The sequence below is a fragment of the Emydura macquarii genome, unplaced genomic scaffold (genome assembly GCF_026122565.2).
Source record: "Emydura macquarii macquarii isolate MOO-44397 ecotype Brisbane River unplaced genomic scaffold, CSIRO-AGI_Emac_v2 contig_499, whole genome shotgun sequence".
Lineage (NCBI taxonomy): Eukaryota > Metazoa > Chordata > Testudines > Chelidae > Emydura > Emydura macquarii.
In genome coordinates this window covers 8,309,994-8,325,887 of record NW_027130636.1, presented here as the reverse complement: position 1 = coordinate 8,325,887, position 15,894 = coordinate 8,309,994, and the positions used below count along the sequence as shown (strand labels likewise).

At 43.8% G+C, this 15,894-nt stretch overlaps 1 protein-coding gene across 4 annotated transcripts in view; it reads left to right on the top strand.

Annotated features, from left to right (window-relative positions):
- The window catches only part of GPC1 (glypican 1), a 285,536-nt gene that overhangs the window by 245,091 nt on the left and 24,551 nt on the right, over positions 1 to 15,894 (top strand). For all 4 annotated transcript variants that reach the window (XM_067538898.1, XM_067538901.1, XM_067538900.1 and 1 more), the window contains exon 4: positions 14,967 to 15,132. In XM_067538898.1, coding sequence (XP_067394999.1) covers positions 14,967 to 15,132 — 166 coding nt within the window. The remainder of the gene's footprint in view (positions 1 to 14,966; positions 15,133 to 15,894) is intronic.

The following is a 15,894-nucleotide window of genomic DNA, read 5'->3' as shown; positions in this document are numbered from 1 at the left end:
AAAAATTAGTTGTCATAGGGGGTGGGGTGTTCACACCACCCTCGTGGAGATAAGGGAGCAGAACAGTTAGTTATGGATGTCTTTATGTGCGCATGTACGCACCTCAGATCGGGGTTGCTCCTCTGAGGACAATACTGGCAAAGCAACCTGAGAGCTTTAGGTATCTGGCATCCGCACAATGAGACTAGTCTTGCTGCAGGGATGTGATAAAGCTTTTAGAATGCTAGGGATGGTGCTGTTCAGTGAAAGTCTCTCCCTTCTGACTATTTTTCCTCTTCCCTTGGGAAGGGGCAGACCCTGACGAAAGAGAGAGAGAGACTCCAGGTATGCCATACAGAACATTCTTACTTCTCTTTCTTTTTTAGAGGAGGAGCACCATTTAGAGAGGTAGCTATCACTATCAGGACTGTGCCTCTAAAGATACAGGGCAATCCCAGAAAGGGAGGAAATTCACGGAAAATCTCTGTGCTCCTGCTAACGGCTGATTTTAGGATTCTGAGGGACCTTAGTGAGAGAGAGACAGTCACTTGAACCTTTTTTTTTTTTAAATCTTTTCTTCTCCACCCCTCCCCTCTTTTCTCCCCAGATCCCCAGAGGACTAGGCAGAGATAGGAGAGTGAAACAGTCACATGTTGACTTGTGGTTCTCTCTCTCGTGTGGGTGTCCCTCAAGAATCAAGTTCCTATCCTCAGTCACAGGTTTCATGGGATGTTAAAAGCTCTGCCTCTGCTCCACCTGTTTCTCCCCCACTGTGGGCCTGATCCTGCTCCCTTTGAAGTCAGTGGGAAAACTGAAGGGTAGGTCAAAGGGAGAAGGCTTGAGCCCTCACTGTGAAGAGACTGCTTTCCTCTGCCTCAGGGACCGGACGTGAAGCCAGATAGAAAATGCAGCCCATGCTTCTGCTTAAGGTGGTAGAGCAGTGCTGTCCTGGCCCCACCTGTGTTACTGGTGCTTTACGTCCTCGCTCTGAGGATGAGACATGCTATAGAGCAAGACTTTAGCTGCTGTCAATCATGTAGCTCCACCGGTGTTGTGACATAGTGTATAGCATGGAAACTGTGGGTCATAGATACAGTGAAGTGAGGGAAGGCTGGAGGAAGTCAGGGGTCCATTATAAATAGCAAAATAAGGAACTTTTAATGTCAGAGCCCATGAAAAGTACATTTTAGGTTAACATACAGAGTGCCTGTGAGAGCAGCTGTATGAAATGCTAAAGAGCAAGAAGGTGTCTGCCTGTGGAGGGGTGCTCTGCACCAGTTAAGGATCTGGCCACATATCAGTATCTCCGCCTACACATGCCGTCAGCCCAACGAACTGTCCTCACAAGAGGCCACTCTGGAGGTCTGATGATATCCTGTATATTTATCAGCTGGCCTCATTATCCATCCAAAAATCTATCCCATCTATCCATCCATATTTCTAAGGCATCCGGCCACCTCAGTGTCCAGGTGCTGGCATCTGTCTCATAACAATATGATAAATGTGTTGGGGGATGGGAGGGAAGAAGAGGAAAAATACCTGAGAGGTTTGTGCTTATTTTACTGCTCTTAATGCCTTTAAAATGTATGTAAAAGCCACTGAAGCCCGAGGAGCCTCAGCCCACAACAGCGGAGTGGCAGATTGTCATTTTCCTTTTAAGCCAGACTTCAAAGGGAAAAGGGGTTATTTTTTCTATTTGGAATCAGCATTTCAGAAGGGAACATTTGCAACTCAAGGTCCTAAGGCCAATGGGCCTGATCCTTCTCCTGGTGAAGTCGATGAGAGTTTTGCCATTGACTTCAACAGGAGCAGATCTGGGCCCATTATTTGTAACTGGCAATGGTGAGAGTGTAATCTGACTGACACCTGCTAGCTGCAGGCTGACCATGTCCATCTCTGACTGCTACCAGCCTGGTGGTGACGCGGTGATAGCAGGTGACGCAGACGTGACGGAGGGCTATAGTCAATGTTAGAAACTGATTTCAATGCCCATTGCTTTCTGAAAATTCATCTTTTCCCATGCTTGGGCTCTGCCAAAAAGAGTGAAAAGTATGAGCAATGATCCGATTGCCATCAAAGTAGTTGTTTTTTTGGTTTTTACCTGTGGAGATTCCGTAACACCTTCTCACGTAGCTACAGGGTTGTTGGCAGTTTCTAGTGTCAGGAGTTTAGGACTGCTTTTTTTAAAAATTATTTTTCCTGTTCTATGGCTCAGAAGGATGTTCTATGGCTCAGAAGGATGTTCTACGGCTCAGAAGGATGTTGATATTTGGAACCCTAACTTGGCTCTCTAGCATTTCCGATCTCCTTCACAGCAAACAATTGTTTTTTGTAAGAGATTCTGTAAGTCTGACTTTTCTTTTGAAGTTTCCTTTGTTTCCGTGAGCTCAGATTCCATGTGCTGCTAATTGCTGCTCTGTACTGGAAACGCTTGTATCTAAAGCTGGCCGCGTCCCCAAAAAACACTCTCCTTTTTATTCTAGGGCCTGATCCTGTGTCGATGATGTCAAATGGGATTTTTGCCATTGACATCAGTGGGAACAAGGTGGCTGTCTAGTAAAGAGACAAATTTTTGTAGGGGCCCACTTTAATGTGGAGGACCAATGTCATCTCTTGTTAAAGAGCTTTCAAGGTCCCTTCAGTCTTCTGCTACCATTTCAGAGGGGCAAAATAGCTCCCGGTGCTCTACTGCTGCCCTGACCCCTGCGGCTTGGAAAAGGTCGGAGCACGTGTCTTTTTTTCCTGACTTCTCCCTGGCCCCTGTTTGGAGGAGGAAAATAGTTTGCTTTGTGCAGTGTTTGGTGTAGTTTTCAATTATTCCAACTGAAGCTGCCTCCTGTCTCTCTCTGTCCCTCAGGTTTGCACCAGGTTCTGGCCCTGTGGTCTTGTTTTTAAATGGCAGCTGGTTGACTTTGTTCGTGGGTTTGGAATGTTCCAGCAAAACTTGGGTACGTGGCTTAGTGGAAAGAGAGGAAGTTGTGAGGTGATCATGAACGCTACATTTAAAGCAATGCATAGAATCAGAGGCTTAATCTGTTATCAGTATGTGAGTGTACCATGAGGAGACTTAGAGCTAGTGGAATCCCAGGGACCCTCTCCACTAGATCACCTACTTGACGGTGTCCCTTTAATTGATTACGTCTCTCAGTCTACAGATAGTTTCTGTACAATGCTCGTCATTTAAAGATTTAGAACTGCACCACAGCATACAAACAAATGAAATAACAAGGAACACTTTTTGTCAGAGTTCTTCCAAACTGATTCCTTTCTAAATTGCATGAGTCTTAAAAGAAAATTGGATGTGCACCCCCGCCCCTATGAGAGTTGTTAAAAAAAATCATTAATTTTGCAATAATTGACTTAGACACTGCTCAGGAGGGGAGGGAAATGAGATAAACAAATGCCACTTTGAATGCAGAGAATTATGATATGTTCTCAGTTTTCTGTCGTATTCTCTCAATGTGCATATCTCCTCCACAAGACAAGGGATCTGCTGTCTGCTTTGCAAATGCTAGTGATAAACAGTGAGACCGGGAGTCTCAGTGCAGTAGTTGCTTAGTGTGGTTGTACCATGAGCATTGCAAAACTTTGAATTCTATTTCCATACTAGATATGATAGATAGATTTCTAAAAGATTGTTGTTCTGGCAAGGAGCTTGCTGTGGAAGAGCCAGGCGGTTTTATCAACAAAAAATGGACTGAACTCAGAAAGGGAAATAGCCACAGAGGAGCACAGAGTTCATTTCTTGCTATAAACCACAATTGCAGGATAATACCTGATGAACGCCTTCTTAAAATGTCAGTGCTTATGGTGTAACAATGCATTTCTCAAGGGGAGTTTCAGTTCCATTGCATTAGCTCATTGCCACTGAAATCAAATGCTGTATACCCAACTGGAAGGTTGTTTTAATTAAAATGACACACCACACAATGCTATTTTGTGTACTAAGCATTTTTGCCATTTTTAGCCTGAGTTTGTACATAAGGGTGGGGGGGAACTCCTACTGATGTCAATAGCAAAACTTCCATTGACATAATCAAAGTGGGAACAGGATCCGGCATGTGGTTTTTACTTAATAGTAATTAAAATAATTGTTTTAAATTGTTCTTAGCTGTGTTTTCTACGTTTATTTCTGCATCTGATAAATGACTGAACTGTGCATTGATTCCAAGTTAAAATCTGCATTTTTTGATAAATGTTTTTACTGCTGATTTTGATTTGACTGGGATAGGTTCAGATTCTTGGGGGATAAGTTACACAACCTATTGTGAATCTATTGTTGACATCTTGGCATCGTTTCTAGGTCATAGTACTAAGAAAAGACTCCAGTTGACACCAGTGGGGAAGGAGACCCATGAAGGGAGGGAAACTAAAGGCCGTTGAGGTAATTCACAGGTCTGGAAATTATATCTGTGTTGAATGATCTCTAACAGAAGATCTGCCCCTAAACTATACTATGTACAAGTAGGTCTTGAAAGAGAAATTCCCAGAGCTCAATCCTGCTCAGACTGAAGTCAGTGGCAAGACTCTCATAGACTTCAGTGGGATCAGGATGTGGCGTGAACAGATGATAACGCGAGGAGAGCACAGCCAGGTGACAACAAGAATATTTTGGCATTAATTTGTGAGGGGAGGAATATAAATTATAAATAAGTCATTATTTTACATTTGGATTGGTCTTGTCTTTATATAAATTGTTTATTTATTCCATACCAATCTGTTTCTATCTCTGTGTCTAGATATAGCTGTATATTTAGGGATTGTCCATCATTAAAACTTAAACAATTTGAATCGCCTCCCCAGTATGACCCCTAGAAAGAGCCCCTTTTGCTTCTCCTCAATTAAAATGCAAAGACAAATATCAAATGTCTGCCAGCAGCACGTTACTCCACACCTGCTTTCCGAGAACATGTAAGAACATATTTTAATGAGAGAGGTGTCAGAACACAAATTCTTACCCCTTCAGCAACTCCTGCCTCTAATCCAGTGGGAGGGGTGAGGAGAGAGAATGCAAGGGTGCGATGAGGAAGAAATGTTAGAGATCTTTGTTTGCATAAAAGCCACGTTGTTTCTTTTGACCGAGTTGTCGACTGATATTAGAAAAGACTTCAGAATCCTGATGACTTATTCTCTCATGAAGTGATTCTAATGAAATTCTCATTGTAATAAAAATGGATTTGACAGGTGTGCAGCCAGGTATTTCAACAGCCTGTACTTTAGCACAGGCTGGGACAGATTAAGAGTGCTCAGATAAATCAATAATTGTCATGTACTGTCTTCATGCAGTGCTAGATTATTTAAAGATCAACAAATGATGGTTTATTTATTCTTCAGCTGTTTGCATGCTTCTGATTTTGGACCACCTGTGATTAATAGCTGCCATTGGTTATTGATAGTTATTACAAATCTTTTAGTTGGAAACCTGGTGTTTTTCATCATTTTAATTGGCACCAGACATTTGATTGGTCAGTTCTTGAATTGGAAGTTAGGTGTAATTTTTATATGCTTTTTAGTGCCGAGGGGTGAGAACAAGGATATTGGAGACTACTTGGTTTGGGATCTTTCATGTTGCCTGTATGAATAAAATAACTTTTTTCCGGAAGGGAAACTAATGACATTAGAACAGAGACATTTTTTAAAAACTGATCATCATGGAAATTCACATGCAGGCTTTTCCTTAGTATATCAAGACCTACAAGTACTGTACATTTTTTGTATTTTATTTGAAAGAGTGAGTAAGTAAATGAGTGTGGGGGAGAGAGAGAGAGTGTGTGAATGAATGTGTGTGTGAGAGAGTTATCAGATTGACAGCCTGAAGTCCTTGATTGACATAATAGGCATAGCCTAAGCATCTTCAGAATAAGCTTCTTTATGCAATTCCACCCACATGCCTAAACCCTGACCTGAAAGAAACTATCCTTAGGGGGTGAGTTGGGTTCAGTCACCAACTCCGTTTAGTCTTTGGTGTCTCTGCTGAGACACTGACGTGTGCTAATTAGTGCTAATTGTAGTAGCTTCTGTGATGTATTGGTTATCCACTTGGAACTGGACTGAGAATATCAATCCATTTCAGCTCGGGAAATAAGCAGTCATCGGATCAATCAGAACTGACTGGGGCTGAGTCTGAACCAGCAACTTAGTGATGGAAGGTCCTATAGGCCTGATTCAAAGTTCACTGAAGTGAGTGAGAGTCTTTTCTTTGACTCTAATGGGTTTTGTATCATACCCCCGCCACCCCATTCCTAGGAGCACTAGGAATACTGCCAAGTTCTGCAGAATTTTTCTTTTTATTCTGTTAGACAGTCATGGGGAAATAATTGATATTTTTTTTAAAGCAAGTTTACTTTTTTAAAAAATAAAATGCAAACACTAATTGTTACTCAAATCAGATTTTTTAAACTGACTTTTTACTAATACACAGACTTGATCACACCATTCATCCTCAAGATCTTCCTCCTAAAATCATCCTCCAGATTATCCCATTCTCCTTCCCCTGGAGATACTCCAGTGCAGGACATGACTACTTTTCAGATCTCTCTGATTCCTAGCTTTCTTTTGCAGCTCTCAGCCTGTCTGTTCCTATGCTCTGTTTTATTCTCAGTATAATATCGATTCTCTTTGGCCTGGAAACAGTGTCGTCCTGTGACATTTTTAGTAAGCATGCAACAACTTTTAGTGAACAATAAGGGGTTCCAGTGTGAACAACATGCGTCACTAAAACAGCCCTTTCACAGATCTGAGCTTTGGGGGTGTATGGGACAGTTTTCTCCATCACTTGCGTAACATTAGCGCCTCGTTTTGAATATTTGGCTTCTGGACCTGATTCTGCCATCCCTTTGTTCAAGGGGCCTAGTCATGTGAGTACGTACTAACCAGTGTTTGCCAGGGTTGCAGAAGTGTACCTGTAATGCTGTCCATTCCCTTTTTGCTTCCTAGGGAGATTTTTTTTCATGAGGTTGGCGGGGACGGGTTACTACAGAAGAAAAAAGTCCCAGTACATTATCAATACACTAGCTATACAGGCACAAAGCTGCAAGCATGGGGAAAAGGCAGACAGCCCAAACAATTAGTGCTGCCAACTCTTAACTTCACTATATCGAAGAAAGGAAGGGAGAGATTCTCATAGCCACCGTTTTTTGGTACACTATGATGAAAGAACAGGTTCAGGACTATTTAGTAAGGCTGGACATGCACAAGTCCATGGGGCCGGATGCAATGCATCCGAGGGTGCTAAAGGAGTTGGCTGATGTGATTGCAGAGCCATTGGCCACTATCTTTGAAAACTTGCGGTGATTGGGGGAGGTCCCAGACAATTGGAAAAAGGCAAATATAGTGCCCATCTTCAAAAAACGAAAGGAGGAGGATCCGGGGAACTACAGACTAGTCAGTCTCACCTCAGTCCCCAGAAAAATCATGGAGCAGGTCCTCAAGCAATCTATTTTGAGGCACTTGGAAGAGAGGAAGGTGATCAAGAACAGTCAGCATGGATTCACCAAGGGCAAGTCATGTCTGACCAACCTGATGGGATGGCTAGCTCTGTGGATGTGGGGAAAGCGGTGGACGTGATATACCTTGATTTTAGCAAAACTTTTGATACAGTCTCCTACAGTATTCTTATCAGCAAGTTAAAGAAGTATGGGTGGGATGAATGGACTATAAAATGGATAGAAAGCTGGCTAGATCATCGGGCTCAATGGATAGTGATCAATGGCTCAATATCTAGTTGGCAGCCAGTAACAAGAAGAGAACCTCAGAGGTCGGTGCTGGGACTGATTTTGTTCAACATCTTCATTAATGATCTGAAGGATGGGGTAGATTGCACCCTCAGCAAGTTTGCAGATGACACTAGGCTGGGGGGAGTGGTAGATACCCTGGAAGTAGGGATAGGATACAGAGTGACCTAGACAAATTAGAGGATTGGGCCAAAAAAAAATTGATGAGGTTCAACAAGGACAAATACAGAGTCCTGCACTTAGGACGGAAGAATCCCATGCACAGCTACAGAGTGGGGACCGATGAGCTAGGCAGCAGTTCTGCAGAAAAGGACCTGGGAGTTACAGTGGACAAGAAGCTGGATGAAAGTCAGCTGTGTGCCCTGGTTGCCAAGAAGGCTAATAGCATATTGAGCTGCATTAGTAGGAGCATCACCAGCAGATCGAGGGAAGTGATTATTTCCCTCTATTCAGCATTGGTGAGGCCGCATTTGGAGTATTGTGTCCAGTTTTGGGCCCCCCACTACAAAAAGGATGTGGACAAGTTGGAGAGAGTCTAGTGGAGGGCAACAAAAATGATTAGGGGGCTGGAGCACAAGACTTATGAGGAGAGGCTGAAGGAACTAGGCTTGTTTAGTCTGCAGAAGAGAAGAGTGAGGGGGGATTTGATAGTGGCCTTCAACTACCTGAAAGGGAGTTCCAGGGCGGATGGAGCTAGGGTGTTCTCAGTGGTGGCAGATGACAGAACAAGGAGCAATGGTCTCAAGTTGCATTGGGGGCAAGGAAGTGAGGTTGGATATTAGGAAAAACTTTTTCACCCAGAGGGTAGTGAAGCACTGGAATGGGTTACCTAGGGATGTGGTGGAATCTCCATCCTTAGAGGTTTTAAAAGTGCAGCTTGACAAAGCCCTGGCTGGGATGATTTAGTTGGGGTTGGTCTTGCTTTGAGGAGTGGGTTGAATTAGATGACCTCCTGAGGTCCCTTCCAAATCTTATCTTCTATGATTCTATGATATGCTCTCAAAATATAGTCTACAAAGATTAGTTAATTTCTGATTAAATGTCTCCAAGCTATTTCTGAGATTTGTTTCAAAGCTAGACATCTCAGCTCCATTAAGAAGTGCTGTGTGCAGGAAAAGAGTCTCTGTGTATTTCATATTTTAAAAAGAGAAAGATGCTACCATGGCTCAATTTCGAAATGTTATCTGCAGTTAGGATGCTCTCTGGAAGGAAGCAATCCATCCCCCTTTATTTCTTGGGTAGCATCTCCTTTGGCAATGGATAAAGTATTGAGACATTTGGACAAGTGATCTAAGTGAATGCTTTAGGATTAGATCTGTGGAGAATGTTTACATCAAACCCTCCTGAACTTTGACTTCAAGGTGCATCGTACCAGCAAATCTCTGTCCAAATTCTCAAAAATTGTGTGGGATTTGTTTGCATTAGCTGGACCCTGTGAGCTTCAGCCAGCCCTAACCCTACCCACTCTCATTTCAAAACCCTTTTTGATTCAACAAAATGACCTGCAAGGGTTAGTGTGCATCTAAAGTCTGTTAGCTAAACTGGAAGAGCTTAGTTCCTAACACCTTTTAAAGTGAACCCTTCAGGCTTCATCCAGCCCCCGAATGGATTCTACATTTTAGCTTAGTCAGTTCTAGTCATGTTAGATGGCAGCAACTGCAGACTGAGGAACCTCTATCTTAGAGCTCAAGAGCCCGGTTCTCCTCTCACACAGATGTACAGCGGGATGAACTCTATGGAGGTGTTAAAGGACTAACATGGGTATAAGTGAGAGTAGGTTTGAGCGCTATCAAGGCAAAGTCCATGTGGAAAACACTCCTGTAATCTCACCCTCCTAGTCTTGGGAAGATCTCCAGCCACTGAGCAGCACTGCTGCCCATTTTAGACACATCTGCTCATTCTGCCTGCAAAATTGGAATATCGCACTCATTAACAAGTGGAATAATTAGCAGGATAAAGGGGTACAGGAACCTGGAATCCTCTACCACTAGAGACTACTACTACTAATCCTTGCTGCACAGAGATAAAGTTGAACACTTAAAATCAGACAGATTTAAGGGAGAGATCATTTTAAAATCAACAGTTGGTGCATGAACAAATCACCTACTGTGTATCCAGCAGGGACAGGCACGGAGGAAAGGGATAACATAGGAAGGCTTGGAAGGATTCAGTTTTTATTGGTAAATGTCAGTAAACACCAATGTCACCATAGAGTCACAAACCGACAAAAAATATTTTCATGGATAAGAATTGAAATTTACAGATAGGCAATGTAAGAAAAATGCTGCTTGAGAACTTTTGTTGGATTTGCTGATTTTTACTTTGTATATTTTGACATGTGATGTTGACAATTTGTGTTTTAATAATTATAAAGCTTTAACTTTTTGAATCTCAATGCCTAAGATCATTAAATAATTGTCTGACCTCCCATAATTTTCCACAACAGTGAAAATGTAAATCTAGAAAAATTGGGGAAAAAATTGCTTAAAAATATACACTGATATTGTCTATAGAAATTATTTTTAAAAATCAAATTCTGCCCCGCCTAAACATAGGGCAGATAAATGCAGAAGGGTTCTCAAAGAAGGGTTTACATGCATGGATGCTGCACTGTACTGTGCTATGCACACTGCCTCGAAGCTGCCTCGTACAATGTGGCATTAAAGTGTCCCTCTGGTGGAAAAAGTCACTTTGTAAGAATGACAAATTGGCCATGCACAAATATTCTCTGTCTGACATCCAAGTCATGTTTGCTCAGTTATGCGGTAAAGGCATAATTTTTCCCTACTCTCAGGAGCTTAGCTCGAAACTCCAGGCAGTGTTCTTTGTGCCTAGTACATTCTTTGAAATGGCCATCCAAAGGCAGATGTTAACAATAAACAAGCACTTCCTTTTTTAGGATGCTTCTGCATCATGAGTGACAGTCTGGCTAGCCAAGGGGCTGAAAGCTATGACCCTCTGACAGCTGTTGAGTGGCCTATAGGAAGCCAGTTGCATAGGTGCCAACATCACAGAAAACCACAACAGTTGCCCATCATGCCAGCGAGGACATGGAGTGACTGGCATGGAGTATTAACTACCTCTCACACACACATGGTTTCATCAAGTCTGTGTAGAGGAAGAGCATCCTGGAGATCTCGGAACTTGCACAATGCACAATCGCTGCCCCTGCTGGGGCTGTCCTGGGGATAAGGGAGTTTCCACTGGCTTCATGAGTGTTAAATTCACTTTGGAAAGAAATATACCCTTAAGTCAGCAAGCGAAGTCATCAGAGAGACAAGGTGGGTGAGGAGGTAATTTCTTTTGCTGTACAACTTCCATTAGTGAAAGGGATGAGCCTCCCAGCTCCACAGAGCACTTGCAGGTCTGGAAAAAATAGTCAGCAAAATTCTCCCGAGTATTTTTTGTGCGCATTCATGAGCACGCAAGGTGAATTCTTACACTGGATTTTCACAGTGCACCTCTGGTTCATGAAGACTTATTAGAAAGAAATAATAGCACTCCCTTCCAGACTGAATTTCCAGTGTTTCCAGTTAAATAGTCTGGTTCTGGCTGGTGTTAGCCTACTTGTATCATGCATTTATATTTCATCTACTCTTAACTGTTGGCCCCTCATTCAGTGCATTTTATTCGAGCCCTGTGATTTAAAAGAAAATCTTACATTTTAAATAATATTTTCATCGTACCTTATTGTCGGAGGTGACTGAAGTGGTGGATGGAGTTTTAGTTTGTTTCTCAAACTGCTGAATTGTGTTGCTTGTCTGCTACTTCAGCAGGGCCAAAGCTCCATCTGCTGGTTTGAAGGCAAGGTTACACTTTTTAACCCAATTTAATCCCAGGCATTAAACATGCATTCCGTGCCTTGTAGAAGGGATCTGGAGAATCAGCGCACTAATTTTACCCCATTGCTTCTGTTTGTGTGTTTGCACAGGTAACAAAAGAAGCATCTTTTTCAAAAGAGAGGGCAAAGCCTTTAAACTGTTACATTTTTCTTTAAGGTTGAGATCTTAGTATTTCTGTGGCAGGTTGGCATGTACTTTATCTGGTGGAGGTAAAGCATTAGGGCCCAGGTACTTGGGTACCTAAAGCCCAGATTTAGGCACCACTGCAATCCGCAAAACCCCCATCCAGCAGGTTCCACATTTTTGCTGTAAAAAGTCCCCAAAGCACCTACTTTTCTGTCTCTGGGCACGCGCACTGCTGCCTCAGGCAGGCACCCGGACCCCTATCCCCCACCTAAACCCCAGTGTGAGCCTGAGACCAGGAGAAAGCAGGCACTGCCTTGCCTGTGTCGCCCGCAGGGCCTGGTCTGATAGGCATGCTCAGACCACACCTAACTGCACAAAACCATGGGGGAGGGAGGAGAAAGGAAGCCCCCCTTATCGTCATCAGCCCAGTTCTTAGGGGACTCACCCAGGAGGTAGGAGAACCCACTTCAGTTCCCCGCTGATGAGGAGAAGGGATTTGAACTGGGCTTCCCCTACCTCTTCAGTGAGTGCCCTAACCACCGAGCTGTGGGGTGTTCTGATGTTGGCTCTTTCCCTCCTGTTGAAGCTAGTCTACGTGGTATAATTAAATATCCATTAGGCCAGCGAGAGTGAGAATCATGCTGCAGTCGCTAGGCAGAGCAGGGAACTGAACCTGCCTCTGGGGTGAGATCCCTAACCACGGGGCCAAAGGTTATAAGGGAGGCTAGGCTACCTCCTCCCTCCAGTGCCTTGTGTGGCTTTAGGTGTGTGCTGCTGCTGTTTTTGCATGAACTAGTTTAGGCCTCTGACTCTAGATGTGGGTTCCTAGCTGTGGATCCCAAGCGAGATAGGTGCCTCCCTCCAGCCCTGCCTAGAAAGCTGGCTTTTGTGGGTCCCATTCTTAGGCACCTGTCTGTCCCCAGGCATTGTATAGGGAGCCAAAGGGCCTTACCAGGGTTTGTGGATTCTAATGGAGCTACGCCTAAAAAGGGATAAAAATCCACAGCTGGCCTGGACCAGCTGACTTGGGTTTACGAGGCTCAGGCTCCATGGCAGAAAAATCACTGTGTAGAAATTCGGGCTCAAGTTGGAGCCTGACCTCAGGAGTCCTGCTAGGGTGTAGCGGGTCTTTTATCCGTCTTTACGTATACCCGAAGTGACTAGGCACCTAAAAGTTAATTGTGATGACTAAGTCCTTAGTGGATCTGGGCTCAGGTCTTTCTTTGTATATTTGTTGTGCACAGAGAGAGAATTTTTCTACTTTATCCTATCAGCTTTCTGTGAGGTTTAGAAACTTCATTTTATAGAAACCAAAGAAATTGAAACCTTCTGTTCCTGACTTTTAAGATGGAAAGCAGCCCTGGCAGTCTGTACGGTATCTTAACCTCAGGGAAACTTCTCATCCGGTCATTTAATTCATTCCTGAAAAATAAAAACCCAAGCAGAGCTGGAGATATCCTTCTCAAGGCACACTAAAAATAAAGGGCTACAAAGAAGAGCGTTTAAGGAAGATAAACCTTAGGGATTTTATTTCTTGACCTCTAACAGTGGACTCAGCATGCTCCCACTCTTCTAAAGCTGCCTCGGTACTGATTATTCTTGGACTTCAGCAAGCTAAAAAGGACATTGTTCAAGATATTTTTCATAATATATGGGAGAAAAAAATCTTACTGTTGAAACTGAATCTTGCAACTTGGATATCTTTCCATACAGAGTATTTCCCCTGTCTTATCACACTTACACACTAGTTTGTTATTGCATAATTTTTCATGAGTGCTAACTACTGGCTTTTTATATATATATATATGAAGAAAAAGGAACATTAGGCCATTTTTTTAAAATCACCTATAAAGACGAACAAGGACATTGCAAATTGATATGATAGTTAATATTCTGGACTGGCCAGTTTTGTCAGTGTCCCTTTAACATTTGAGCTCATCGCTGCAGCACAGCAGTGCAGGGGATTATTCAGGGAGCTCTATGGAACATCTTGATCTGGTTCTGCACCAAACTATTGGACAGTTTCCCTTCCTCTAATGCTGATCCTCCTCCCGTCTGGATGCTGTTTAGTCATCCAGTCCAGAAATGGTTTATCCCAGAGACTCACAAAAATATGTTGAAGTGCAATTTCTTTAAACCTTTGGAGTAGCCTAAATTGCAGGTATTTTCAAAATTGTGCAGGCTCCCCCTTTGGATCACCCTTGCGAGCTCTTCACCCCACCTTCCTTTTCTGTGACATCAACAGAATACCTGTCATGTTCAGGCTTCCCTATTGGATCAGCCTTGCACAAGAGGCAGTATTCGGTTCAGGAGCAAACTATAAGTGCAGTCACTACAAATCCATGGGAGGACATATACGGCTAGCCACATCTGCCCGATGGTTAAAACAAAACACTTACCTAACAAAAGGACATGCTGATGCTTATAAAAGACTCTTCAATGTGCAGGAGTTACCCTGTGACAGTGTCACAGATTTACAGTTAGCAGTCATGACACAGGGGCAGTGAAAACAGAGAGAAGCTGGTTAATAAAACTGGCCATCACTGGTTGTGAGCTAAGCCAACCAAAAGAGGCCAGAGAAAGTTTGTGCCCACCCTGCAGGTACTCGAGGAATGAACAGGAATGTAATATCGCTGCAAAAGTGCTGTAACATTGAACATTTATTTTACTGTCAATTTTTCTAAAAAAGTCATAATACAATGGTCATAATTTGATTATTTAATATGCTTTATGGTATATTTTTGTATTCCATCCCTTTAGCTAATATTTTCATTTCTATTTAGTTTGCTTCTTTCGCTACTCTGGTTTTATCATCATCTGTGTCTGCATTATGGAAGTGCCTAGAAGCCAAAGTCAAGATTAGGGCCAAATTGTGCTAGGAATGGCACAAATATACAGTGGGTACGTTTGTGCTGTAATCATAGGGTGTGATTCAGATATACACAGTGAGGGACAGTCCCTGCCCGGAAGAGCTTACAGTCTAAATAGACAAGACAGATGAAGGGTGGGAGGGGAAACAGAGGTACTGAGCAACAAAGTGACTTGCCCAAGGAGACGCAACAGGTTAGTGGCACAACCCGAAACAGAATCCTGGCTCACAGTCCCGAGTCCTGTCCACTGGATCACAAAACATTCTACATCGTTTAGCTACATGGGGGATAAATTTGGCCCATTGTAATTTAATCTCTCTGACTAGGGCTTTCAAATAATCACTGTATATTTTCCTGCTTAATGAGAGTCTTTCACTTGTTTCCATACTTACTTATTGCCCTTCCACCTCTTTTAGGTGTCTCTGAGCCAGGAGTGCACTCGTGCCATCATGAAGTTGGTGTACTGTCCATATTGCCGGGGCATGTCTAGTGTGAAGCCGTGCAACAACTACTGCCACAACGTCATGAAGGGCTGCCTGGCCAATCAAGCAGACCTGGACACGGAATGGAGGAACCTGATTGGTAAGACCACCTAGTTATGTGCCAGTAAAACTGCAGAGCTTATGACCTGTTCCCCCTCACAGAGACTGAATATGAGCTTTGGGGAAGGAGAGATCAGGATTGGAGAATGAACAAAGTGCCATTAGAACAGTCATAAAGGAATATACCCACTTACACTAAAATTCCTCTGCGTGGGAGCTGGATTATAAAAGAACTTGGAAGACATTTTACTGTGTTTGAATAATGGGCTCAGTCAGATCATTACAGAAAATGTGCTACACTGTCTAACAAGACCCTTGATTCTGTCGCTTTAGCCTTCCTCTTCTGCACTGGGCTGGCAGGGACCCTTGCCAGTGGCATACGGAGGGTCTCCAGCATCCAGGGGCCAAGCCTACATTTGCACCTCCCCCGCCTCACACACCCTACCCTCACGTAGGGCAGGAGGGGTCTTGGCGCCACCCCCCAGCTGCCCCAGGGAGGGGGTGGTCTGTACCTGTGAGGGGGGCATGAGCTGCTGGGGGTGCAAATGTAGGCTTGGCTCTGCCGCCCCCCAGTCCCCACACTTACCTGGCGCCCACCTCTCCCACTGCAGCCCAGCGCCTCAGAGCCTCCTGCCCCCCCCACCCCCACCTGTTGCAAAGGGCCAGAACGGCGCACCCCACACTTATCCGCCACTCCAGCCTCGCAGCCCAGTGCTGGCTCGGATGGGGTGCTTGGTCGGTTCTTCATGACGGGCAGAGGGCGCTGGAGGCTGAGGGGTGGTTGCTTCTGCTTCTGCGCCCC